The following is a 27,738-nucleotide window of genomic DNA, read 5'->3' as shown; positions in this document are numbered from 1 at the left end:
ACCCACTGAGTTACTCTAGCATTTTGTGTCTTTCCTTGGTAGACCAGCATCTGCAGTTCCTTGATTTTGATTTTTTGTTTTGTCTTGGTATTTGATTTGCAGATTTCGTTGGTACGGATGCCCTATGCCTGCAAACTTCTCTTCCAGGAGTTGATGTCAATGAGTATTGCACCACGAATGATGATTTCATAAACTAAATATGATCTTCACACAGTCGAACTGTGACAAAATGCTGAAGTAAAATGTGATTGGCAAAATGATCTGCAGGACAGGGTGCACCAGACGGTACTGAAAGGGTATTACTTACGGTCTGGAATTTCAACCATACTTGCTCTGTGCCTTTTATTTGTATGTTCTCAATGGTAAATTTATTTTTTGCCAATGTTGTAAGTTGGTTTTGTTGTGAAAACAAATAAAATGTTGTATTTTAAGCTATTTATAAACTTTATTTCATATCTTTGCATTTTGATTACACAACGCTCTGTTCCTCTTATTGATTTATAGTATTTAATTGCAAGCAGAGTAAATATAAAAGATACATAAGACTACAAATCACTGAATTAATACAGTACAAGAAAGAGAAAGATCCCAGTAACACTTAATTTGTAATATATTGAAAAGAAACACCACCAGATTCTGCACATTCACAGAATTCCCTGCAGGTAGTTGTGCTCATGGTTCAGTCTGTTGTTAATTCTTCATTTTAACTCACGGTTTCTCTGCAAAACAAAACATGAGAGTTAAAGGACAAAATAATTTCCACATAATTGAGTCCATTCTCTATTGTAGATTTTTTTCAGTGGATCATTCGAATAACCATTAGTTAGCATCTGCTGTATCAGAATATAATTCCCGCAACAATGTGCAGTCTTTGTTATAAGCATAATGCTTCCTCAGGAATCACACGGTGCTGGCTTATCTGACATGTAATGGCAAGGCTGTTGCTGACTTAATGCAACTTTAAATTCAATTTGAAACAAAGAGCCAGGAAAGGGAGCAAGCACAACAATGAATGAGTATCACTAGCCTACAAGAAAAAACATTTGGAAGAACTATTCTATAAAATCTACATTTCCAAATAATACCAGACTTTATACACCAGTTCCAAGGCCACCCACCTCACCGCAATCCTGGGTTATCTATCTTTAGTGTTATGTATTGATGGGATTTGAGCTGCAATGATCACTAGAATTTAATTACCCTTGAAAGCAAACCACAATAGTTCAAAATGCTATTGGCAGTGGAGTTTAAAGCTTTGAACCTAGCGATGTTGAAGAAACTATGATATCATGTTGGTGCATAACCTGGTGAAAAAAAATAATAACACCTCTGCTCAGTCTGCCTAGACCTATGTGATCTCCCGGTTGCTAAATACTTTAACTCCTCCTCCCAATCCCATACTCACCTTTCTGCCCTGGACCACCTCCACTGTCAGAGTTAGGCCCAACGCAAATTGGAGTAACAGCACCTCATATGTTGCTTGGGCATCTTACAAACCAGCAGTTTGAATATTAACTTCACTAACTTCAAATAACCCTTGCTTTCCCTTTCTCTTCATCCCTACCCCATACTAGTTCTCTGACTCTACCAACCACCCAAACCCATCCCCATCTTGCGATGTTGGTCATTTTGAAATCCTGCTGTCATTGTAGGTTTTCTTTGATCGCAGCAGTCATTAACTCAGTTTTGGCCAATACGTTTTGCTTTCCAGCTTGTCCTGCCCTCGCATGATTCATGTACTATATTCATATACTGGGCTATCATGTACCCATAAAAACAATAGAAAAATACAAATATCATCAGTGGATGAACCCAGCATGTAAATGCTGAAGACTAAAGTGAAGCATTTGCAACCAAGTTCAGCCAGAAGTACCAAGTGTGTGATTCATTGGAGCTTCCTGCCGAGGTCCCCATTGCCACAGAGACCAATCATCAGCCACTTTGGTTGCAAGCCTTAAATACAACAAAAGAGTATGGACTTGTTCTCCAGACGTAGCTAAGCTGTCATTACAGTCTTGAAAAGGTGAAATATCGAACTCAAATCGAGTTTGTTCTCATATGCACATTACTTTCTTGGTCTTGTTGACACGAGCAAGAGTTTGTTTTGGCACCATTCAATGAGGTGTTTTATCTCTCCCTTCAGGCTAACTTCCATTCTGGAAATCTCATTGCATGTTAAACCTCTCTCCCATCCTATCTTGCACCCATCATATCTAACTGTCCGGCATTGTCCTCAAACTATTGATGCCTATTGAAGATTCTCATGATAAAATCATGTAATACAGCCTGGCAATCCCCCTTCTCACTCAATCTCTAACATCTAATCCTACAGTGTAATCCAACACAATCTGGTCTCTGATTAACTTCATACAATCATTATTTTACTTGTCATAGTTGCCCTCCACTTCAGCTGTCTTTTCAAATGCCATTTGATCAAGATTTTCTTTGACCTTTTTTGTCCGATTGTGTATTTTCTCCAAATACTTTCTTTAATGAGTCATTCTGCTAATTTCCTTTATCATCTCCCTTCCCCAACTTCAGTACTCAAACCCCCCCAGAGGACAAATAACTTGTTCATTCAGTAATGGGTAAAGCATGGGAACGACAGCCCTACTATGTAATTTGTTTTCCCAAGTTTTCAGCAATAAAAGCCTGTGTAATACATTTAAAATCAAATATGAAAAAATGTAATTCTCTTCATTTTCTAGATCTTATGCATAAACATAGAACAAGGAACAGTGCAGCACAGGAACAGCCTCCCCTGTCCACAATGTACTGAACATGATGCCAAGACCACCCTATCTCTGCCTGCACATAATCCATATCCCTCCCCCTATTCCCTGTAGATCCCTAGGCCTATCCAAAGTCTCTTAAATGCCACAATTGTATCTGCCTTCAACACCATCCCCAGCAGTGCATTCCAGGCACTCACCACCCTCTGTATAAAAAAAAATGCCCTGCACATCTTTAAACGTTGCCCCACTCACCTTAAAGCTGCGCCCGCTAGTATTTGAGATTTCTGACCTGGAAAAAAGGACTGTCTAGCATATCTATGAACAATGAATTTAAAAAAAAGAATAAGTACAACTATCAAAAACCACCAGAGTACTGTTATACTGTTATCTTGAAAGCATCTAGTAACATGTGATATATGTTCCTTATACAAATCGCTGCACTTACTTTTTAGTTTATCAACCACATGTATATTTCCAGTAGCTGCAGCTTCTCCCTTGGTGTTTGATGCATGACATTCATACTCTCCTGCATCCCCTTGAGTGAGTGGAGATATCTAAATAAATAAAAAATAAAGAGGAAGAAGACCATGATACCTTAAAGATGTGTGTCATTTGTATGGTCTATATGTGTAAAAACCATAGACGTTTCCATAGTGGGCAAGTCTAGGACAAGAGACACAGCCTTAGAATGAAAGAAGATGAGGAATTTATTTAGTCAGAGGGTGGTGAATTAGTGGAATTCATTGTCACAGATGTATGTGGAGGCCAAGTAATTAGGTATTTTTAAGGTGGAGATTAACAGATTCTTGGTTAGTCAAGGGTTATGGGGGGAAAGGGCAGGAGAATCAGGTTGAGAGGGAAAGATAAACCAGTCATGATTGAATGGTGGAGTAGACTTGATGGGCTGAATAGCCTAATACTGCTGTGACTTATGAACTATTGACTTATTAAAAAATGGAAATTGGAAATTAATGAACCTAACAATTAAATCACTGAACCAAGATACAAATCTGCCTCAGAGGGTTTGCAAATTTAATACCGTTAAAGCCCTGTCCCATGTTACGAGTTCATTCCAAGAGCTCTCCCGGGTTTAAAAAAAATCAAACTCGTGGTAAGCACGGAGAATGAATGTAGCGGGTACGTCGGAGCTCAGGGACGTCTCTTAGCGGCTCGTAACGCTAACTGCAGGTACTCGGGAAGACTCGCTAACTGCAGTTTAGCAGGGGAAGACTCGTGAAGATTTTTCAACATGTTGAAAAATGTCCACGAGATCCCCGAGTACCGATGTGTGGACATTAATGTAAATCTCCGAGTTTGAATCGGGGCAAACTCGGGAGAGCTCTTGGAATGAACTCGTACCGTGGGACAGGGGTTTTAGTACTTAGGTTTGGGTGATTTAATCTAGAATATTTTGCATTTTTTAATCCTTTGTTCAAATATTTTAGTTGCATTTTATGATATACAAGTTACAAATTTGTAACAAGGCAGCAACATGTTGCAGTTCAACTTTATTTACACTCTTAGATAAAATTAACAAATAAAGTTAAGAGAAAATTACATTTGCTGAATAGATATGAAGAAGAAACTTTAGCTTTTTCCTAGAATAGAGGATTCTATTGTGTTTTTTTTTTAAACAGATATGTAAAAGCCACTGTCTGCTGCAAGCTAAATGCGAACTGAAGTAGTAACATTAAAGTCTCTTTAGAGAAGACTGCATGGGGTTTTTTCAACCCTGCTTTTTCACCGTTTCGAAGACAGAATTAAGCACAAAGCTAACCCCACGGTAAGACACAAAATGCGCAGCCACAATTGGAGAATCTGTCACAAGTTAGTGTGGGGAAAGCAAATGCTACTGTGGTGATGCGGTATACACTTAAATTCCATTTTGGTTAATTTGTTCTTTAGAAATTTGTATTTTCATTACACACAAATTCTGGACTTGGATGATCAATGGAGCTGAAAAAGTTTTACTTCATTGGTATCCATGTTATTAAATCAATCACAATCACAATAATACTTTATTAGCTAAGTATGTTTTGCAACATACAATGAATTCCATTTGCCAAGTCAGCCATACAAACAAAAAGCAATGGAACACTTAAAATACATTTTAACAAAAACATCCACCACAGTGACCCCTCCACATTCCTCACTGTGATGAAACGCGAATATCTTCCTTTCTATGCTCTCCCACGGTCGGGTGCACTCGAGCCCTCAGTTGACAGGACGATCTTGACTCCTGTAACCGGCAGCATTTGGGCACCGCATCAGGGCGATCAGCTCCTGCATCGGGGGGATGTCAGCTCCCTCGGGTCGGGGCTGGCCGAGCCACTGCGTCATTGGAGCTTCCCGACTGGGCCTCTCTCAAGACTGCGAGCTCTTGATGGTAAGTCCGCAGACCGCGTTGGAGCAATCCTAGGCAACGGATCAGCTTACGTCCATGCCCCGTGGTGGGGCTCAAGTCAGGCTGAGGAGGCCTCCAGCTCCATCGATAGTAAGCCGCAGAGCGACCGGAGATGCAACCCAGAAAACAATCGAATCTCCGGCAAGGTAAGAAACTGAAAAAAAGTTTCCCCCTCCCCCCTCCCCCCACATAAAACAAACCGGAGAACATTTACACAAACTTTTAATACACACTAAAACATTTTTAAAATGACAGACTGTTGGCAGGGCTGCCATTCGTGCAGTGCCCCTGGTGGTAAATAAAGGAAGAACATACTGTATTGAACACTGATCCCAACCTTAGGATAGCCCAAATAAATAGTTTGAAAGGATATATCCTGTGGTAGACCGGACAGGTTGAAGATTGGTTAGTGTACAAGATCCACTAAAATGCAAAATAAATGTTTTAACACTTATTTTTATAAAGCTTATTTATATAACTTACACTAAAAATCTCACAACTGGATTGAAAGCTTACCAACACCCATCCTGTCACCTCGTGCTTCTCAGGCCCACCTCGAGTCTGGATGGCAAGGTTGTCACGGTCACCAGGCAATAACTCGACCTTTTCCACACCAGTCTTGGTTTTCATTACCTATCGTTTGAAATCCAGCAAAATAGGCAAATCATTTATCCTGATAGAAAAATAGGATTTTAGATGCATGGACTGCACAACCTAGAGCATATTCTTGGGAGAAGGCTCTGTGGATATGGAATATTCTGAGATCATATAGTCAAAGATTCATACAACGTAATTGAAAAGGACTTGATTTTCCTCTCAAGGAATCGGAAATACAAAATCAAGGAAATGAAGTTTCATTTGTTTGGGGGGTTTTGCAGATCCCGATGAAGTAGCACGTACAGTTTTGGCCACTAGAGCTCAGAAGAGAGATATTGACCTTCAAGTAGATATTTCAATATTTCACCAGATTATTCCCAAGGTCATCACAATGTTCCCAAGGCTCAGAGAATGACAAAGTTAGACTAAATAAACTTGGCTTACATTCCATTGAGTTCAAAAGGTTGTTGGGTGAAGGGAGGTGCGTATCTAATCAACATTTAAACAATAATAAAATAGATTGGTTCCGGTTGCTACAGTAGCTCTGAGAACCAGGTCTGATAAAAAGCTTTGATAAAGTTAGTACAGGGAAGTTGCTTCCTCTAAATGTAAATATACAAAGCTTTGGTTTATAAGAACCCAGAAAGACATGCCATTATCTGAACGGCAAGATATTAGTAAAAGTAAATGTGTAACAAGAGCTGGGTGGCCTTGCACACAAATAAAGCGTAGTTGCAGCAATAAGCAGAAAGGCAAATGGTACGTTAGAAAGAGGATTAGACTATAGGAGCAAAAGTATCTTGCTGCAGTTGTCCAAGGCTTTGGTGATAGTTATGTGAGCAGTTTTGATATCTACATCAGAGTGGAATGTCCTTGACATAGAGGGAGTGCAAAAAATATTTCTAGACTGATTCCTGAAATGGCGTGGCATGCATTTGAGGAAAAACTGGGTTTGTGTGGTTGGTTATTCACTGTTGTAAAGAAAAATAAAAGGAAATCTCATAAAAATCCACAAAATTCTATGAAAACTAAACTGACTATAGATAGACACAAAATATTGGAATAATTCAGCAGGACAGGCAGCATCTTTGGAGAGATCTGAAGAAGGGTGGCGCAGTAGAGTTAGCCTTACAGCGATTGCAGCGCCAGAGCTGTGGGTTCGATCCAGTCTCCGGGCGCTGTCTGTATGGAGTTTGTACGTTCTCCCCGCGATTACGTGATTTTTCTCCACAATCTTTATTTGTCTGAATGGTGGCCGATTAGGAAAAGGGGAGATGCAACGAGACCTGGGTGTCATGGTACACCAGTCATTGAAAGTAGGAATGCAGGTGCAGCAGACAGTGAAGAAAGCAAATGGCATGTTAGCATTCATAGCAAAAGGATTTGAGTGTAAGAGCAGGGAGGTTCTACTGCAGTTGTACAGGGTCTTGATGAGACCACACCTGGAGTATTGCATACAGTTTTGGTCTCCTAATCTGAGGAAAGACATTCTTGCCATAAAGGGAGTACAGAGAAGGTTCACCAGACTGATTCCTGGGATGTCAGGACTTTCATATGAAGAAAGACTGGATAGACTCGGATTGTACTCGCTAGAATTTAGAAGATTGAGGGGGGATCTTATAGAAACTTACAAAATTCTTAATGGGTTGGACAGGCTAGATGCAGGAAGATTGTTCCCGATGTTGGGGAAGTCCAGAACAAGGAGTCACAGTTTAAGGATAAGGGGGAAATCTTTTAGGACCGAGATGAGAAAAACATTTTTCACACAAAGAGTGGTGAATCTGGGGAATTCTCTGCTACAGAAGGTAGTTGAGGCCAGTTCATTGGCTATATTTAAGAGGGAGTTAGATGTGGCCCTTGTGGCTAAAGGGATCAGAGGGTATGGAGAAAAGGCAGGTACAGGATACTGATTTGGATGATCAGCCATGATCATATTGAATGGCGGTGCAGGCTCGAAGGGCCGAATGGCCTACTCCTGCACCAATTTTCTATGTTTCTATCTTCGGTTTCCTCCCACATTCCAAAGACGTATAGGTTTGTGAGGTTGATTGGCTACTTGCTATGTGAAAATTGTCCCTAGTGTGCATAGATAGTGTGAATGTGCAGGGATCACTGGTTGGTTGGGACTCGGTGGGCCAAAGGATCTGTTTCCATGCTGTATCTTTAAACTAAACTAAGCTAAAGGGTCTCGACCCAAAATATCACCCAATCCTTCTCTTCAGAGATGCTGCCTGTCCCATTGAGTTACTCCAGTATTTTGGGTCTATCTTTAGTGTAAACCAACATCTGCAGTTCCTGGACAGACTATATATAGGCAAGATGTTCCCAACAGCTGGAGACTCCCGAACCAGGACTTACATGCACTTCTTCCGACCTCATGCATTGCATTCAGTGCTCCCTAAGTGACCTCGTTTACATCGGCGAGGAGAAAGTTATTCACCCACAGCTTGGTGGAACCTGTTCAATTCTCCACCACAGACGGCAGTAGAGGCCAAGTCATTAAATGGAAGAAAGAGGTGAATCTATTTCTCAATGGCTTGTGTATGCAGTGATATGGGGAGATGTTGGGAACAGGGAATTGAAGTGAATGATGAGCTATAACTGTTGAATAATGAAGCAGACATTAGCATGATTAGCCTACTTTTTTTCTGATTTTCTCCAACAAGGGTGCATATAGTCTGAAAGTAAGACTAGGGCATGTAGAAATTAGATGAGAGCTTCATATGAATGGCTGATCTCCAACTCAGTATCCCGTACCTGCCTTCTCTCCATACCCTCTGATCCCCTTAGCCACAAGGGCCACATCTAACTCCCTCTTAAATATAGCCAATGAACTGGCCTCGACTAGTGGCAGGGAGTTCCAGAGATTCACCACTCTCTGTGTGAAAAAAGTTCTTCTCATCTCGGTTTTAAAGGATTTAGCCTTAAGCTGTGACCCCTTGTCCTGGACTTCCCCAACATCGGGAACAATCTTCCTGCATCTAGCCTGTCCAACCCCTTAAGAATTTTGTGAGTTTCTATAAGATCCCCTCTCAATCAAGGGTATAAACCAAGTCTATCCATCTTTTTTCATAAGACAGTCTGACATCCCAGGAATCAGTCTGGTGAATCGCCTCTGCACTCCTTCTATGGCAAGAATGTCCTTCCTCAGATTTGGAGACCAAAACTGTACGCAATACTCAGGTGTGGTCTCACCAAGACCCTGTACAACTGCAAGAACCTCCCTGCTCCTATACTCAGTTCCAGGTGAGATCATAAAATAACCTTTCACTGCGTAGTAGATGCTAGATTAACGGTGACTGCCAACAATATATATATATGTTAGCATAGGGTATTAAAGGGGAAAAAGGTTAACTGCAGTTCATGTACAGACTAGTCATGCAGTAAAAATAAATGATGAAATAGGCTTAAATGACTGAATAACCTCTTCCTGTTTCCATGTTTCTATTGAAGCAGAAATGTCTGGCAGAATATTTTGATTTGAATTCTGAAGGTTTTTTGGTAAAACCAGTACATAATATTTGTTCAGTTGAGGAAGTGAGGGAAAATCTTTCAACTTACAATAATTTTGAATGGGTCTTTTACCCAGGATAGGGGAATTAGGAGCTATGGTGAGAGGGGAAAAATTTAATAGGAACCTGAAGGGCGACTTTTTCATGCAGATGGTGGCGGGTATATGGAACAAGCTGCCAGAGGAAGTTGTCGCGATAGGTTCAATAAAAAGATTTTAAAAACATTTGGAAATGTATATGGATAGGAAAGTTTTAAGAGTTCCATGGGATAAACACAGGCAAAATGGGACTAGCTTAGACAAGACATCTTGTTGGCATGGATGTGTTGGGCCAAAGGGCTTGTTTCCATGCTGTATGACTCTATGACACAGATATAGTGGGATGAATAGTCCTACTGTATGATCCATGCGTAGATAGTCTCATGACTGTACTGAATTGATGTTGTTACTGACATGCCACAGCTCTAAATTGAAGCACAGACAACTGAAGGTCGTATTTTATTTTAACATGTTAAGTATTAATATATATAGATTCTAATTTATAAAATGATTCATTCAATCATGAAGAAATTATGAAATTCAATTAATATCATCAAAATGCTCAATGCAATTCTGAAACAATGAGAAACTTAATGTAAGTTAATGAACTTTGTGAACTTTGATATTTGCTAACCTTGTTCCAGGTGAGTACGGGGGTGGGTACTCCGATAACTTCACAGCTGAGGTAAACTTGTGATCCACTGACATTCCAAATCTCCTGAGGTTGTGTCACAATAACTGGAGCTGTTAAAGAAAAATAATTTCTATTTGAATCCTATGTTGATGTCATCTATTCAAAAGGAGTAGCATTGCTCTGATGATGGTATCCAGCCCATGATCCTTATCAAAGGATCAGCACAGTGGTGCAGCAGTAGAGTTGCTGCCTGACAGCACCAGAGACCAGTGTTCGATCCTGGCTACAGGTGCTGTCTGTACGGAGTTTACACGTTCTCCCTGTGACCACGTGGGTTTTCTCTGGGTGCTCAAGTTTCCTCCCACACACTAAAGATGTACAGAATTGTAGGTTAATTGGCTTTGGTAAAATTGGAAATTGCCCCCAGTGTGTAGGATAGTGCTAGTTTACTGGTTGGCTGGTTGCCGTGGACTTAGTGGGTCAAAGGGCCTATTTCCAAACTGTCTCTAAAGTCTAAAGTAACGTAAAGTCCCCAACAGAACCTATCATAGTGAAAACCAACGCCAAGCAAAACTGTATTCTTGCCCTGAATAAGGGTCCTGACTCAAAACATCACAAGCCCGTTCCCTCTACTGGAGATGTGTTTTGCTCAAGATTCCAGTATCTGCAGTTTCTTGTGTCTCTGTCTGACACTTTTTTCCAATCTTTCTCGTCATTATGCTGCGACTCACTTCTCACAAACATCCCAGACCTTCAGGACTAATGGAAGCTCTTGGACCCACGCCAATTGCACCCCAGGACCAAGGTCAACCAAACCTCAGTAGTCGAGTTACAACACCCATGTCAGAGTTCAGAACACGGTGACTGTTCCCGGAGACAGACTATTCCAGGATTCTGTGGTTGGGCATGCAAAGCACATGGCCTTGCCTAAAGAGCAATCAACATAGGTCACCTGCCTTGCTATACAACACAACTCTCCACAAATACAAACGCGTAACAAGATGCTGCTAAATGAAGATCATTTCCCATTGGCGATGGAGTGGCGGTGGAGGACACCACATTTGCTGCAACAACGTCCAGGATACCAAGCCTGTATGGCCAAGTTGAGAACTCTACATTGGGGTTGTGGATTAAAGAGGGAAACTGTTGCAATCTTTCAGAAGGCTGGCACTTGCTTCTAAAAAGGTCTCAAATGGAATTCCTCAACCTGAAAGTTTTGGGATGCTGGTAGAAAAGAGGAGACCGAGATAGAAATGCAACAGAGCAGTAGGATGCACAATTGTCGCATTTAGAACAAAGCGTGTCTACAGTGCATTACCAGCTTCTCCTCATGAGATCTGGTAGTTTTCTTAGGTTAACTCCGCTATAGATGAAACACTCATGTGGAAGTTACAATTAGAGAGCCGCATGTAATTTGACCAGTATATTTGAATATTTTAACATGCAGGCAGGTGGGAGCATAAGAAGAACACTTGTTGTTTCAGACCAAAGATAGACACAAAGTGCTGGAGTAACTCAGCAGGAAATTGTGGAAAATGGGGCCCCAGTGTGTTTCAAGGGAGCATGGAAAACATCATCTTACGGGTCAGATGTTAAATAATTGGAATTTTGAATATTTCAGATAGCCAGATTGTGGAAAAGTCATAAGGGTTGAAGAAGTTATGGAGATGAACAAATGGAATCTGCAAATGAACTGGCCTCATTATGACATTTCAAAGAGGATGCCAAAAGTAGAGACCTGGGGGAGGTAGTCATGTGTCCTTCATTGTTCTATCAAGGACACGTGACAATAAAACACTAGACTCTTGACTAAATATGTGTTGAGAGATTAAAAGCCTGTTAAAGAATCCGTAGCCAAAGTTTAATTCGAAGATAGACAAAAAAATGCTGGAGTAACTCAGCAGGACAGGCAGCATCTCTGGAGAGAAGGAATAGATGACGTTTCGGGTCGAGACCCATCTTCACATTGATGCCAGGAGTGCAGTATAGAGATGAAATCTAGTCAGAGACAGTAAGACTGGTGGGAGAACAGGGGAGGGGAGATGATGGAGAAAGAGGGAAAGCAAGGGCTACTTGAACTTAGAGAAGTCAATGTTCATACCGTTGGGGTGTAAGCTACCCGAGTGAAATAGGAGGTGCTGTTCCTCCAATTTGCGCTGGGCCTCACTCTGACAATGGAGGAGGCCCAGGACAGAAAGGTCAGTGTGGGAATAGGAGGGGGAGTTAAAGTTTAATTAATAATAGGAATTGGATCTCGATAATCTTTGTACTGCCATGTTTTCTAATGACTTGAAAGGAACCATGCCAATTCACAGAGCGATCCCATTCCTTCACTAATTGTTCTCCAATTGCTTTCCCCATGTTCCTTTCAACCTCATTGTTTTAACTACTCATCTATACACTGGGAGAAATTTACAATGGATAATTACCCTGTCAACCTACATCTTTGGGATGTGGGAGGGAATAGAGCACTCGGGATATTTATGCCATTGAATGGAGAATTTGCAAACTCCACAGACAGCAAAGGAGGTCAGTTTTGAACCAAGATGTCTGGCGCTGATGCTGGATCCAGCTGTGCCACCCATCAGTAATTTATAGCTAAAAGTTCCTGTCAAAGGCTCAGACTACATGTACTCTTTAATCTCACCAGGTAGGTTCATAGAAGCCTGTTCCTGTCACAGGATACATGCATGTAAAATATGAGAGCTTTAGGCGCTAAGTATACATTTTAAAGTGACATACTATAAATGTTCTGGCCCTTGGAATTTGGGATTTATCCAGAGAGCAGCAATGGTGCTAAGCATGGCCTTTTTCTCAATCTGTTGGTCCATTACTTTCAATGTATGCAACCCAGCAACTGGAGTCAACAGTGCGAAAACTATGCACGAGAGTTAGAAAAATCCCAGCCACTGTGAAAACACTTATTCATAATGGAGCAGAATGCCGACTATGGGACAGTTCAACAAAAGCAGCAAAACCTTTCAGGAGGGTAATCCGTTCACTCGGCTGTGCTATAATTAATCCAGTGCTTAACCGTACTATACAAGAACCAATGGTTAACGGCTGCTTCTGCTGATAGATCAGGCTCAGCAAAAAATTAATAGAGTTCAACCATTGAACAAAACTAGCCTGACATGTCACTGCACGTGGACTTTTAATAAGATGAGACATGCTGCTGCATAGTTTTAAGGTGATTTAAAAACAAATTGAGTGATCCAACATACAGTTAACATTAGCTTATGAACACACTGCTCTTTGAGCAGTAATTTCTCACGTGGATTCTATTTAAAAGTGACCAGTATTATGTTCATGTTTTAATTATAAACCACTTTGGTAGAATTTATAACATTTAATGAAAGTGACCATGCAATTATAAGACCAATAATCTTTACCGTGGAAGTTCAAATATCAGAATTGCCAGCAAAAAAAATTGTAATTTTTTTTTCGAGGAGTCGACTCTCTTCAAAAGTAGACGGTAGACCATCTTCTTGAACAGTTACTTCATATTAACTTCATGTTACTTCTTCTTGAACAATGTTACTTCACTGAACAATTTTACTTCATCTAGACCCTTCCACAATATTGCTAGTTTATGATGAGTTGTCTGATTTCAATACAGCAATAACGAAGGAATATGCGTTGACATTAAGATAATATGTGACATTGGGAGTTGGGGAGGGGAGGGAGGTATTTGCATTAGGTGATGTTACATTGTGCCTGCTATCCTCTGACTGATCAAGGGTCGTGGGTGGGCTGTTACTCAAGTGGACTCTGGAAATTTGAGTGTAAGGAGGTGAACTACTTTGTTCTATGATTTGCTCTCATTCCGACAGTATTTAATGTGACTGATTCTATGATCACTGTTGGCCTTCAAGGCATTAACAATGGAGGGTTCATAAGTTTTATAATTTAGCAGAATTAGGGCATTTGGCCTATCAAGTCTAATCTGCCATTCAATCATGGCTGATCTATCTTTCTGTCTCAAATCGATTCTCCTGCCTTCCCCGACATAATCCCCAACACCCGTACCAATCAAGAATCTATCACTCAGCCTTAAAAATATTAATCGACATGGCCTCCACAACCTTCTGCGGCGATGAATTTCACAAATTCACCACGTTCCGACCAAATAAATTCCTCCTCATCTCCTTTTTAATGTAATTTTCAAGTACTTTTGTGGCATAGATGTTTCCTGCCACATTAACCCAAACCTGGATGCTGAAGTTCTGTGTTCAGGCACCGACTGCTGCTTTATCCAAGGAATTGCAAACAACAATGCCAGCAAAGAGCTCTGAATCTTACCTTCTGATGAGTAGCTGATTATGGCTGGGATACTGGTTTTAGAACTTGTGCGCCTACATCCTGGACTGCAGGTGGATTACACTTCACCAATCACAACCATATTCTTGCATAGAATCAAGAGAGTATGGAAATAGGCCCTTTGGCCCAACTCATCCATGCTGACCATGATGCCCTATCTAAGCTAGTCCCATTTACCAGTATTTGGCCCATATCCTTCTATTTTAAATATTGTTATTGTACTTGCCTCAACTACTTCCTCTGGCAGCTCATGTGAAAAAATGCAATCAAAATGTTCTCCTTATTCTACATTTATTTCCAATTTTACCGCAGCTCCCCACTCAGTTGAACCGTGCTTTGACGTGAACAGCAGTTAGTGTCACTTCATGTCTGGAATTCAACTCAGGAATCCTGCCATAGTACATTCTGCACATGTAAGTGCATGATCGTACTTATGAAATTTTAAATTAAAATAATTATTTTGTCAAGTCGATCGGCTAAACAAGCTACATTGGTTAAGCAAACATTTGCTAGGGGCACAATGATGTTGTGACTAGGAATGTTTCCTGCTTTTCATTAAATAACAAATTTTGCCACAGATTCACCACATGAAATATGAATGCTATTGGGGAGTATTTTAAAACATATTCATGCCATTTCCTGCCCTTTTCCACAGAGGGGGTATTTTACCATCTCTCCCATTCTCTCCGATCTTACAAGTGGCCAATACTTGGTAGTTCATGCCATTGTTGTCTGGAATGGGAAATAGTGGATCGCTGACTAGAAGTTGGTCTGGTCACCAAGTTGATGTTGTTCATCATGATTTCTCGCTTGGCTTTAGTGAGCTGCGAGAAGTTGACCATAACTGGAACCCACAAACAAACGTTCATTCCAAGACCCAGGTTCCCCATCTTGGAACAGCATTTGGGCAGCACAGTGGCGCAGCTGGTAGAGCAGCTACCTCACAATGCCAGAGACCCAGATTCAATCCTGAACTGGGGTGCTGTCTGTGTGGAGATTATAAATTCTTACTAAGACTGTTTGGACTTCCTCCAAGTGTATAAAATCATGAGGGGAATAGATAGGGTGAATGCACAGAGTATTTTAACCTAGAGTAGGGGAATCAAGAACCAAAAGACATGGGTTTAAGGTGAGAGGGGAAAGATTTAATAGGAACCCGAGGAGCAACATTTTCACACAATATATGGGTGGGTATATGGAACAAGTTATCTGAGGATGTAGTTGGGATAGGTACGAGTTGACAGAGGCACGTACTCTAATAACATTTAAAAGACATTTGAACAGGCATATGGATAGGAAAAGTTTAGATGGATATGAGCCACACAGGGGTAGGTGGGACTAGTGTATGGTTGGCATGGGCAAGTGGGCAATAAGGGTCTGTTTCCGTGCTATATTACTCTAGGTGCCCCGTTTTTCCCCCACATCCCAAAGTAGTGCAGGTTAGTATGTTAACTGGCCTCTGTAAATTGCCTCTAATATGTTAGGAGTGGATGAGAAAGTAGATTAACATAGAACTAATGTGAACGGGTGATCAACAGTCAGCATGTACTTGGTGGGACAATTGGCCTGTCTCTAAACATTGGCTATGAACAACTCTGAACCGTGTCCACACAGACTGTTAATACTCATTGGGAAATAGAACCTTTTCCAACATACAACTGGGCCATTAGGAGCATGTAACTTCAGACCATTTAATAACTCATAAACAAGAGGTTGCTATTGTAGTGATCTTCTACAACAGCTAATACAGTTCTCTGGCTTAAACATCTAATGTAAAATAATTGTTTACACAAGCCATATATGGCTGCTGGTGCCGACTGTTGGGCTCTCCTGTTTGTCATGTGTGATCAGAGATCAAAGTCGAGACCAGAGCAGGGCAGCATAGTGGCGCAGCAGTAGAGCTGCTGCCTTCAAATGCCAGAGACCCAGGTTCGATCCTGAGTATGGATGCTGTCTGTGTGGAGTTTGTACATTCTCAGTCTGAAGTATGAAGGCAGTGGTGGCCAATTTGTTGGATGTATTCATGAGAGAGTTGGTTGTGGCTCGGGTTACCAACTTTCTCACTCTCAAATAAGGGACAAAAGGTCAAAATAAGGGACAAATTCCCGACGGCAATTCGTTGACAGACTCGGCCGTGGCTGGGTGAATGATGAATTGGCCCGGGTGTTGGACTACACACAATGCACACAAAGGGCCAGCTGAGGAGTTTTGGCCCTGACGGCTGCCAAAGTCCAGCACCCCATCCAACTCATGAACCGATGATTGGCCATGAGAAGGAGGGGGTGATGGTGTTGGCGGTAAGTGAAGGTCCGAAGGTCGGACAGCTGGCTGGGCTGTCGACCAACTGTCGAGGCGCTGCTGCTGCACTCCATGGGCTGCACTATGTCGGGACGGGTGAGGCGGGGCCTGACACGGCGCTCTGACCCAACAGTCCCCTTAATCCGAGTAGTAGCGGTCAAATACGGCCCCATATGGGACAAACCAATTTAGCCCAATGTACGGGATGTCCCGGCTAATACGGGACAGTTGGCAACCCTATCCTCAACTTATTCGTTCTTTAGCTATGGAGGGATTTTAATGATTACTCATGGATGTCCCGAGATGGTGGTAGTGGGTCCATTTGAAATGGTCTATTTCTACAGATGCTGCCTGACCATTATGAACTGCAGAGTGATGTTTCCACTAGTGGGAGAGTCTGACACCAGAGGCCATAGCCTCAGAATAAAATGACGTATCGTTAGAAAGGAGATGAGGAGGAATTTCTTTAGTCAGAGGGTGGTGAATCTGTGGAATTCATTGCCACAGGCAGCCGTGGAAACCAAGTCAATGGATATTTTTACGGCGGAGAATGACAGATTCTTTATTAATACAGGTGTCGGGGGTTATGAGGAGAAGGCAGGAGAATGGGGATGGGAGAAAAAGATCGATCAAAATGATTGAATGGTGGAGTAAACTTCATGGGCTGAATGGTTTCATTCTACTCCTATAACATAAATTTATGAAACTACTGAGTGTTTTTCCAATTTTATTAAATCTCTTAGGTTTCACTACACAACTCTAGTTTCTTAGGCATTGTCTTAAAAAGCAATGTCCTGTCCTTAGCAACACTCCAGTGAGAGCAGATGAAATTACATTCATGGCAGTGAAAAACATGCATTAGCTGGAAACTCTTGATACCACGGTGCGTAACTTATGCGTTAAGACCAGATCTTTCAAGAGTGAAGCTGGACAGTGCTTCAAAATGCAGAGCATGCAGAAGCACTCCTACCCATGCATGCCAAATGATTCTAAGGCAAGTGTAAATGTTAAATCTGAGACTGATTTTAGCTTACCAAAGATATAACAGGTACGCAAGTCACAGATCAACACGATCTCAATTAATGACAGAGACATGAGAAGCCAAGGGACCTTTTCCTATTCTAAGGTAGACAAAAATGCTGGAGAATCACAGCAGGTGAGGCAGCATCCATGGAGCGAAGGAATAGGCGACATTTCGGGTCAAGACCCTTCTTTCTATATTCTGAAAACATAAAATGTTCTTAATTGGAAAGGGTACCCATATTTTTTCTCTCTCTACACCAGCTGAGTATTTTCAGTATTTGGTACGTGTTTCAGGAATTCTAAAGTCTGTGGTACTTAATTTCTGAATGTTAGACTACGTAAAGGAAAATACTTAAAAATAAACAAAGCCTTTCTTTACTGCATAATTGGACATGCAGATTAGTAACAGGAGTGAGTTTAAATTTGGATTAGCTACATCTCAGCATTCTTTTTTCTCAAATCAGAAAATTGTGAGTTCAAATTCCACTCCAGAGACGTGAACACAGTTTAATCTGGCACTCCAGCACAGTACAAGAGCATGCTGCATTTTAAGAAGTACCAACTTTTGTTGAGATATTAATCTGCTCCCAAAATTTTCTCCTCGAGTTGCACTAACTTGAAGAACAGCAGAACTAACTTGAAGCATTAAAGCAGAATAAACCAACATTTATTCCCGATTCAACATCACTGAACTATTATTTCTCGCAGTCTGAGAACTTGTTGAGCACAAGTTCATTGATGCACTTCTTGCAACAGTGGCTGCCCTTTAACTTACTTCACTGGCTATGAAAAACAACGTATATCTAAGCTTTTCTTCATCTATGATGGGACAAAATGTGCTTGAATTTGGAATGTTAATCTTATTGCAAACAAGAACAGACCTGAATTGTTTAGTCCAACAAAAATCTTCCATTAACTGTTTATGTACATTTTTTGTTAAAGCAAAAGATTCAAAAACACCAGCTGCCTTTGCTTGCATTGCAATATAGTCGTCTTCCCACCACATATCAGGGGTTAACCCAAGTCACCTCCTTCAATGCCAAAGATCCATAACTACCCCTGTACAGTTCAATCATGGGATTGAAAATCATTTCTAATTTACTCAAATTTTCAGACTGTCATCAAGGCTCCTCTTTTGCTGTGAAGATATGCTGGCATATTTAGTTCCTCTTGATAGAGAGGTCTAATACCCTTGCTACTCTCCCTATCATGTGGGGCATCTCTGCTCTGCACTTCACAATGCCCCACAGAAGCTCCCTCGACATAATTCACAAGCGCTGTCTTGCTGTCACATTAATGACTGAAGGAGAATGGAATGCTACAGATTTTCCATCCCTTGGGCTCGTGTAGAAATAGTGACTGTGAATGAAATGTCACCTGGTTTGCTTGGGGATCTCAGCAAAACTTTAAAATTCACAAGGTAAAATAATGGCACAGACACAACATGTTTGCAAATTGCAAAATTTCCATTTGATGGCGATCAAATGACCTACCCTTAGAATGAAAATCAATCAAGAATCACTTTGGAACAGTTGCCTGCAATCAAAATTGATCTATTGGCATTAAAAAGATAGCATCTCTCCTCCATTAGCCCCTAGGTAAGGAATATTATCCACCCATCATCTCTATGGGAGGTCACAAGTTTTAGATTGTGAAATTGATTCTCCTGCTCAGTTGGAGCCCAGTCCATAAAAATACTTGCAGGTGTCATGCTTGGGGCTCTAAGACCAAAGTTGTTGCTTCATGTCCCCTTTCATTGATTAGCTAATATTTCCAGATTCATGGATAGTTTCTTCCCAGCTGTTATTAGGCAACTGAGCCATCCTATCACCAACCAGAGAGCGGCCCTTTAGTTACTATCTACCTCATTGGAGATCCTCTGACTATCTTTAATTGGACTTTATCGAACAATAAATGTTATTCCCTTTATCCTGTTTCTGTACACTGTGGATGTCTTGATTGTAACCATGTATAGTCTTTCCGCTGACGCAACAAAAAGCTTTTCATTGTACTTCAGTACATGTGACAATAAACTAAACTAATTTTGGGTAGGAAGGAACTGCAGATGCTGGCTTAAACCAGAAATAGACACAAAATGATGGAGTAACTCAGGACAGGCTGCATCTCTGGAGAGAAGGAATGGATGACGTTTTGGGTCGAGACCCTTCTTCAGAATATTTTCTTTCTTGGGTTCACTAAACTAATTTTGTGTTTTGCTGAAGGTGCTTTGCACTCCCAGGGGATACTGTCCATTGCACAAGTTATGAAACTCAGGCCTTTTCGTCCATTTCAAGGGTAGCGCACTTGACAAAGAGAAAAAATTGAGTCCTCGATGTGGACTAATCAATATTTGTCCTTCAATCAATGTCAATAGGAGCCAGTCTAAAGAAGGGTCTCAACCTGAAACACAAAAACATAGAAAAATAGGTGCAGGATTAGAAGGCCATTCGGCCCTTTGAGCTGGCACCGCCATTCAATATGATCATGGCTGATCATCTAAAATCAGTACCCCGTTCCTGCTTTTCCCCCCCTATCCCTCGATTCCTTTATCCCCAAGAGATAAATCTAACTTTCTCTTGAAAACATCCAGCGAATTTGCCTCCACTGCCTTCTGTGGCAGAGAATTCCACAGATTCGCACCTCTCTGGATGAAGAGGTTTTTCCTCATCTCAGTCCTAAATGGCCTACCCCTTATTCTTAAACTGTAACCCCTGGTTCTGGACTCCCCAACATCAGGAACATTTTTCCTGCATCTAGCCTGTCCAATCGTTAAGAATTTTATACGTTTCTATAAGATCCGCTCTATAAGATCCGCTCGCATCCTTCTAAATTCCAGTGAGTACAAGCCCAGATGACCCATTCTTTCATCGTATGTCAGCCCGCCATCCCGGGAATCTACACTGCACTCCCTCAATAGCAATAATGTCCTTCTTCAAATCAGGAAACCAAAATTGCATACAATACTCCAGGTGCACTCTCACCAGGGCCCTGTACAACTGCAGTAGGACCTCCTTGCTCCTAAACTCAAATCCAATTGAAATGAAGGCCAACATGCCATTTGCTTTCTTCACTGCCTGCTGTACCTGTATGCTTACTTTCAGTGACTGACGTACAAGCACAGCCAGGTCTCTTTGCCCCGCACCTTTTCCTCATCTGACACCATTCAGACAATAATCTGCCTTCCTGTTCTTGCCACCAAAATGGATAACCTCATATTTATCCACATTATACTGCATCTGCCTTGCATCTGCCCACTCACCCGACCTAGCCAAGTCACCCTGCAGCCTCATTGCATCCTCATCGCAGCTCAGAATGCCACACAGCTTTGTGTCATTTACAAACTTGGAGATGTGACATTTAATGAGAGTGGTGATTTTGGTCTCTTAATTTGAGGAAGGACATTATTGCTATACCCCGGAATGATGAGGCTGACATGTGATGAAAGGATGGGTCAACTGGGCTTGTATTCACTGGAATTTAGAAGGATGAGAGGGATCTGATAGAAACATAAAATTCTTAGAGGATTGGCTAGATGCAGAAAAAATGTTCCCGCTGTTGGGGGAGTCCAGAACCAGGGGTCAGTTTTACAATAAGGGGTAGGCCATTTAGGATGAGGAAACATTTTTTCACTCAGAGAGTTGTGAATCTGTGGAATTCTCTGCCAAAATAGAGAGAGTACAGAAGGATTTACTAGAATGTGCCTGGGTTCAGGCCAAGTTCGCTGGATGTGTAGAGGTTTTTAAATGAGAGAGGGATAACAGATTTGGAGCTTTTTAGGGTTTCAACAGGGGACATCAAGGGGACTATGGGAACAAAAAAGCAATGAGAATGGTGGAGGCAGGTACATGATTTGGATAGTTATGATCAAGGCCATGATTATGGTCTGAGCGCAGGATATGGGACTATGGCAGTGCTGGTTTCCGTGCGGACCTAAAAGGTAATTGTTATGGTTATATGGTTATCTGCCAGGGACCAATGTTTTCACGGGGATTACTCCTTTTAGATGCATTGAATGGCCTAAGGACCAAACGGCTTACTCCTTCTAAATTTTCTTTTTCTTTGTTTCCTCTGGCATCTAATTCAGATAGGAATTACCCTCCATGTGAAAATGTTGCCCCCGGGGTCCCTCTTTGATATCTTACCTCTCACATATGCCATTTAGTTTTTGAATCCTCTACGCGGGGAAATAGACTGAGCGTTCACTGTGAGAGTTCCTCCAGCACTTCATTCTTTAATGTTCTGTGCTAGTTCCCTATTGCACTCAATGCTACAAAATTCCTTTCAAAAATGTATCAAGCTCATTAAATACCTCCATCGATCAAGCCTGCACGGCCTCTGGGGTAGAATTCTAGAGATTTAACACATTCCAAGGTTTGGAATATAAGTTTGAGCTGATGAAAATCTCATCCCAAGAGTTCTACATCGAGCTGTAAAACTCTTGCACAGTCTGGAAGATACCATGTTAGTGCTAAGAACCATTACAGTATCATTTAAATTAAACATGGGCTGAGAGATGTGGAGCAGAAAATAAAGAATGAAAGATTTCATTCAGTTTCATTATGAGCAATGTTCTTTGTGGTGCCATCAACATCGGTACTACTTTGGCCAGGATTGTTACATTTTTCTGTCAATATACCAGTGGTAAAGTGAGTTGTGTAATCAATGATTACCAATATATTTCTTCTTTTGGATTTATAAATCCCTTTCCAAAAGATCCACAATTTATGGAAATCAGATGATTGATGCACTGACCATAATTCATTTGGATGCAATGTATGACATTCAAAAATAGATCCTGCATATACTGTTCTGAACATGTACAAACTAACTGAATTATGTCAAGTATGTGGAAAAGTTCTTTACGTGCACAATGTGCCTCAGCTGTTATTCTAGCAGATGTAGAATTCATAGCACAAAATTCAACAGAGAAATGTTGCCCATTGTCCCGAGTTAGTACTTGCACTTTAAAGTTATCCATCCATTGCCATTATCTTGTTACCATACAATTTCATCTTCTTCCTTTTAAAATATTCTATTGAATCCCTTTTAAACAACCTCTGTTTTGAAAGCCACCTGTGTGGGGGAAAAAAACTATTCTCTTTATGTGAGCAAACGGCCCTAATCTCAGGCTTCAATCATTTGGAGATAATACTGAATAACTTCCCTTTTGTCAACAATTTATCCTTTCAATGGAAACAGTCTTTCACAAATTACAATTACTGGTTTACAGCCATTAAAAACATTTTTTTTAAATTAACTGTAAAAACAAACAAATGCACATAACCAAGCCAATTATCACAACTTTGAAAGGCTTTACATCTGGAGCCATTTGGCACGTAAACAGGCGCTTTGACCCATCGACTCCATGCCAACCATCAAACATCCATTTATATTAATGCTAGTAATCCCAATTTCTCCCTCTATTCGCTTCACTGCCATACAGATTCTACCTCTCATCCACAAACTAGGGGCAGTTTAGGGTGGCCAAATAGTGTTCTAAGTCATGGTACACAAAAATGCTGGAGAAACTCAGCAGGTGCAGCAGCATCTATGGAGCGAAGGAAATAGGCAACGTTTCTGGCCGAAAACCTTCTTGTTCTAAGCCACATCTGTAGGAGGAAACGGGAGTGCCAGGAGGAAACTCAAATGGTCACAGAGAGGCTTTTGCAAACTACACACAGACAACCTGGCAGCATAGTGGTTCAGAAGTAGAGTTGCTGCCCTACAACACCAGAGACCCTGCTGCGGGCCTGGGTGAACGGGTGCCGTCTGAATGGAGTTTGTACATTCTCCCTGTGACCGTGTGGGTTTTCTCTGGGTGCATCGCTTTCCTCCCATATTCCAAAGACACACAGGTTGGTGGGTCAATTGGCTTCTGTAAATTGTCCCTAGTGTATAGGATAGAACTAGTGTTTGGGTGATCTTTGGTTGGCACAGACACGGTGGGCCAAAGGGCCCGTTTCCATGCTGTCTCTCTAAACTAAATAAATTCAACTAAATCGGACGTCGGAAACCTGGGTACCTGGCACTGTGAGGCAGCAGCTCCGTGCCACTGTTCTACCATAATAGATTACTTTGTAAGTGATGTCGTGATTATGTAGATGAACACAACTAGTAGGCAATGTGTGGGATGAATGATGGACTAACAATTTATTTTAGCTGAAAAAAGAATGTTAAATAAGATGATTTTCAGTTCCTCAAATTATACTTTGGGAACTTTATCCTCAACAGTTTATGATGTCTCTTCCATTTACCATGACTGAGCATTGATATCTGTTTATTATTGGCATCTCTATAATGAAGGCTGAAACTACAATCACTGATTTTCATGCACAACTATGTCTGTCAAACCTGATATAATTCCAGTAAATATTTGTTCTGTTTCCTAAGTTTAAATATCTTTTTGAAAATGTATGCCTAATATTACAAAAATTCTGATTCTATTTGTCTTCTGTAAATATAACAATAATTTGGTGATTTTATATTAAATGCTTCAATAAATAAAATGACACTGCCTTATTCTACAGCTCACTATGCTTATAACAATGAACTTGAGTTTGCTTTCTTACGTCCCTCTGTTAGTCCATCTCACTGGAAATACTTTAATTTAGGGAGTAATTATTCTATGCACTAAAGGGCCTGTCACACTTGGGCGACATTTTAGGCAACAGCCTGAAAAGAGGTTGTCGCGTCGTGGTCGGGTCGTGACGACGCATGTAGTGACTCATGGGTGACGCACGGTGTCTCCCTGCCACCCCAGGATTTTGGAATGTTCAGAATCCTGGGGCAACATGTGGGTGTCTCATCATGTTGTGCGCCCTGTCACACGCTGACCCCCAGTTAGGGTTAGGGACCACAGATGGCTGTAAAATATTCTTCCTTCAATGCATGGTTTTCAAACATTAATATATTGAAATTAATACAATAAAATCAATTGTGCAAATGAAAAGATGTCTGAGTCGTTCAGTTTTATTTACAGATGTATTGGTCCACTTCCAGATCCAATCACCATCTCTAACTTTTAACAGGGATGGATTCAGTGAGTGAATCCATCCCCCCCCCCTCCCTCCCACCCCCATCCCTCCTTCTCTACCCTACCCTTCTCCCTACCCCTCTCCCCCTGCCCCTTCCCCCTTCTTCCTCCCTTCTCCCATAATGTGCCCAAAGGTCACATCATCTGTTTTAGCAACATTTAGTATGGGATAAATGCTGACTTTGGGAACAACCCCCCCACCTCCTCCCCCCTTCGCCCCCCCCTGCTTCAAAATGGGTGGTGGGTATTTAGACTCAGTGGCCGGAGCAGGTGGGTGGCACTGGTACATTGACAACATTGCCTGTACCCAGTTGAAAAGCCCGCTGCCTCTGAGGGTTTGTAGAGGCCATTGGAAAGAGAGATCTGCCTCTGGGACAATTCGTGGCCAACAGTTTAGTTTCCATGCAAAACATCGGGGTTCAAGTCCAAGCCCTGGGGCCCGTGTCACATTTAGTTCAGAGATACAGTGCCCTTTGGCCCACCGAGTCTGCACCTAGCGTGTGTGGGATAGTGTGCGGGGGGATCGCAGGTCACAGGCTGGGTCCACAAATGGGGAAAGTGGGGGGGGGGGGGGGGGGGTTGGAGAATGGGAGAAGGGAGAGGGGGGATGTGAGGGGGGGAGAGAGTGGAGAAGGAGGAGAAGAGTGGAGCGGGGAGAAGTGAAAGAGGGGGAGGGAAGAAGGGGAGGGGTGAAGGGTAAGGGAGGGTGGAGAAGGAGGGATGGGGGGGGGGGGGGGGGGGGGGAGAGAAGGTGAGGAGAGAGGGGAGTTCAGTCTACCCCTACTGAATCCATCCCTGTGAAAAGTTAGAGACGGTGATTGGATCTGGAAGCGGACCAATACATCTGTGAATAAACCTGAACATCTCAGACATCTTTTTACTTGCACAATTTTTTTTATTGTATTAATTTTAATATATTAACATTGAAAATCTATGCATTGAAGGAAGAATATTTTACAGCCCATCTGTGGTTCCTAACCCTAACCCTAGCCGTAACCCTAACCCCAGCCGTAACCCTAACCCTAACCCTAACCTTAACAAATCCCCAACTGGGCGTCACCGGCAGAGCAGCAGAAGTCAGCGTGTATGTTGTGCAACTTGACGGTTTTACGGGCGTCAGTCACTGACACTCCTCAGTCGCCAAAAAAATTGCAAAGTGGGACAGGCACTTAAAATACACAATTTCACATACCACAGCATTTCAGGTTGCAGGGTAGATAAGAAGGAATCAATGGATGTTGGAAAGAACTGCAGATGTTGGTTTAGACCAAAGACAGACACAAAATGCGAGGGTAACTCAACGGGTCAGGTAGCGTTTCTGTTGAAAAGGAATAGGTGATGTTTCGGTTCTGAAGGTTCCAACCCGAAATGTCACCTATTCTTTTTCTCCATCTCCCATTCCCTTTTTCCCTCATTCCCTTTCTCCCCCATTTCCCTCCCCTACTTCCATTCCCTCTCTATCCTATCCCAACATCTGCAGTTCCTTCCTACACATATGGCAATTTTGACAATTTGAACTAGAATTAATACATGTAAATTGAACTCACTCTGGTAATGGTAAAACTGAACTCGTAACCAGAGGTAAAGTGAAATTTCAATAACAAGTACTAATCCTTAGTTCATCAGAATAAGTATAGAGAGTTGCAGAGCAGGTGGATTAGGAGTGCATGTACATTATTCCTTGGAGTGTCATCACATGTAGATTGGGTGGTCAATAAGGCTTTCGGCACATTGGCCTTCATCAGTCAGGATATCGAGTCTACAAGTTGACAGCTGTTCAAAACATTGGTGAGGACACATTTGAGTATTGTGTTAGAAACATAGAAAATAGGTGCAGGAGTAGGCCATTCGGCCCTTCGAGCCTGCACCGTCATTCAATATGATCATGGCTTATCATCCAACCCGGTTCAGTTTTGGTCACCCTGATATAGAAAAGATGTTCAGCTGGAAAGAGTGCAGAGAAGATTTACGAAGATGCTGCCAGGACTTGAGGACCCGATCTAAAAGCAGAGGTTGAGCAAGCTGGGACTTTATTCCTTGGAGTGAAAGGAGGACGAAGGGTGATCTTATAGAGGTGGATACGATCGAGGGGAATAGAAATGGTAGATGCATAGAATTTCCCTCTCCTATCCATTCCCTCCTCCATCCCACATCCTCTCCCCATCCCCTCTCCCATTCCTTCCCTCTCCCATCCCCTCCTTCCCTCCCACTGTCATTCCTTCCCTCCCTCCCTGTCCCATTCCACCCTAGTACCGCGCCCCCTCACCTCTCTGGCAAGCTCCTTTGTGGCCCCTGGTCAGCGGGCTGCCTCCCTGCTCCTCCGCTCGCCGAGCCGCGGCTTTCAGCTCGCAGCCGTTGCTGTAGGTGATGCCGTCGCTGCCGCACACCTGCTCGGGGGATTTGCAGACGCATCGCCCCCGGCCCCTCCGCTTGCCGCCTGAGCGCTCGCACTCGTAGCCCTGGGCGCAGCGGCCGTACTGGAAGTCGCGGCCGCCGCAACGCTCTCCCTGGCCGGCGGCGCACACGGTGCAGCAGCGGCACTGACTGGGCGCTTCACCCAGCGGGCAGCCCCCGGGCGGCAGAGCCGGGCATTCGGACAACACGCAGGGAGGACACTGAGCCGAACCCGCCTTCTGCTCGGCGCTGGCCGAGAGGCACAGCAGGAGAAACCCACCCAGTAACTGGACGCCCATCATCGCACGAAGCATCGCGAATAACTTGAGTCTGTGAGACCCGCGCCCCCTTATACAGCAACGCAGGCTCCACCCAACATAACCATCTCAAACTAAAGTCCCCACTAAAAAAAAAAGTTAACCTTCTCACGCTAGCACAAGCTAAATGAAGCTGAACCAGAACTAACAGAAACAAAACAATTCGCAGAGACTAGGAGATAAATCACAAATCTCAACTCATGCTAACACAAGATATATCAAAATAAACTACGTCACAAAAAATAAATTGTTCATAAAAACTGAACATGCACTGGAAGCCAAATTATAAATAACTGAACTCCCATGCAGTCTAAACTGTGTTTAATACAAGATGAACCAAATCAAAATACAATTGAGAGCATCTCACAAATGCTAAATTGCAATTTAGACACAAAGTACTGGAGTAACGCAGCGGGTCAGGCAGCATCTCTGG

At 42.2% G+C, this 27,738-nt stretch overlaps 2 protein-coding genes across 2 annotated transcripts in view; one reads left to right on the top strand and one right to left on the bottom strand.

The window, feature by feature from the left end:
- The window catches only part of polr2b (RNA polymerase II subunit B), a 58,921-nt gene extending 58,486 nt beyond the window's left edge, over window positions 1–435 (top strand). Inside the window, exon 25 of the mRNA XM_055642636.1 lies at window positions 103–435. Coding sequence (XP_055498611.1) covers window positions 103–192 — 90 coding nt within the window. The 3' untranslated portion in view covers window positions 193–435. The remainder of the gene's footprint in view (window positions 1–102) is intronic.
- Window positions 421–27,364, bottom strand: igfbp7 (insulin-like growth factor binding protein 7). The gene is made up of 5 exons (XM_055642687.1): window positions 26,861–27,364; window positions 9,921–10,030; window positions 5,656–5,772; window positions 3,181–3,289; window positions 421–719 (listed from the first exon to the last, which is right to left on the bottom strand). Exons 1-5 carry the CDS (start codon window positions 27,300–27,302, stop codon window positions 709–711), a joined length of 789 nt encoding a protein of 262 aa, XP_055498662.1. The 5' UTR covers window positions 27,303–27,364; the 3' UTR covers window positions 421–708.
- Between the last annotated feature and the right edge of the window lie 374 nt (window positions 27,365–27,738).

The sequence above is a fragment of the Leucoraja erinacea genome, chromosome 1 (genome assembly GCF_028641065.1).
Source record: "Leucoraja erinacea ecotype New England chromosome 1, Leri_hhj_1, whole genome shotgun sequence".
In the NCBI taxonomy this organism is placed as follows: domain Eukaryota; kingdom Metazoa; phylum Chordata; class Chondrichthyes; order Rajiformes; family Rajidae; genus Leucoraja; species Leucoraja erinaceus.
This window is presented reverse-complemented; position numbering and strand designations above follow the sequence as displayed.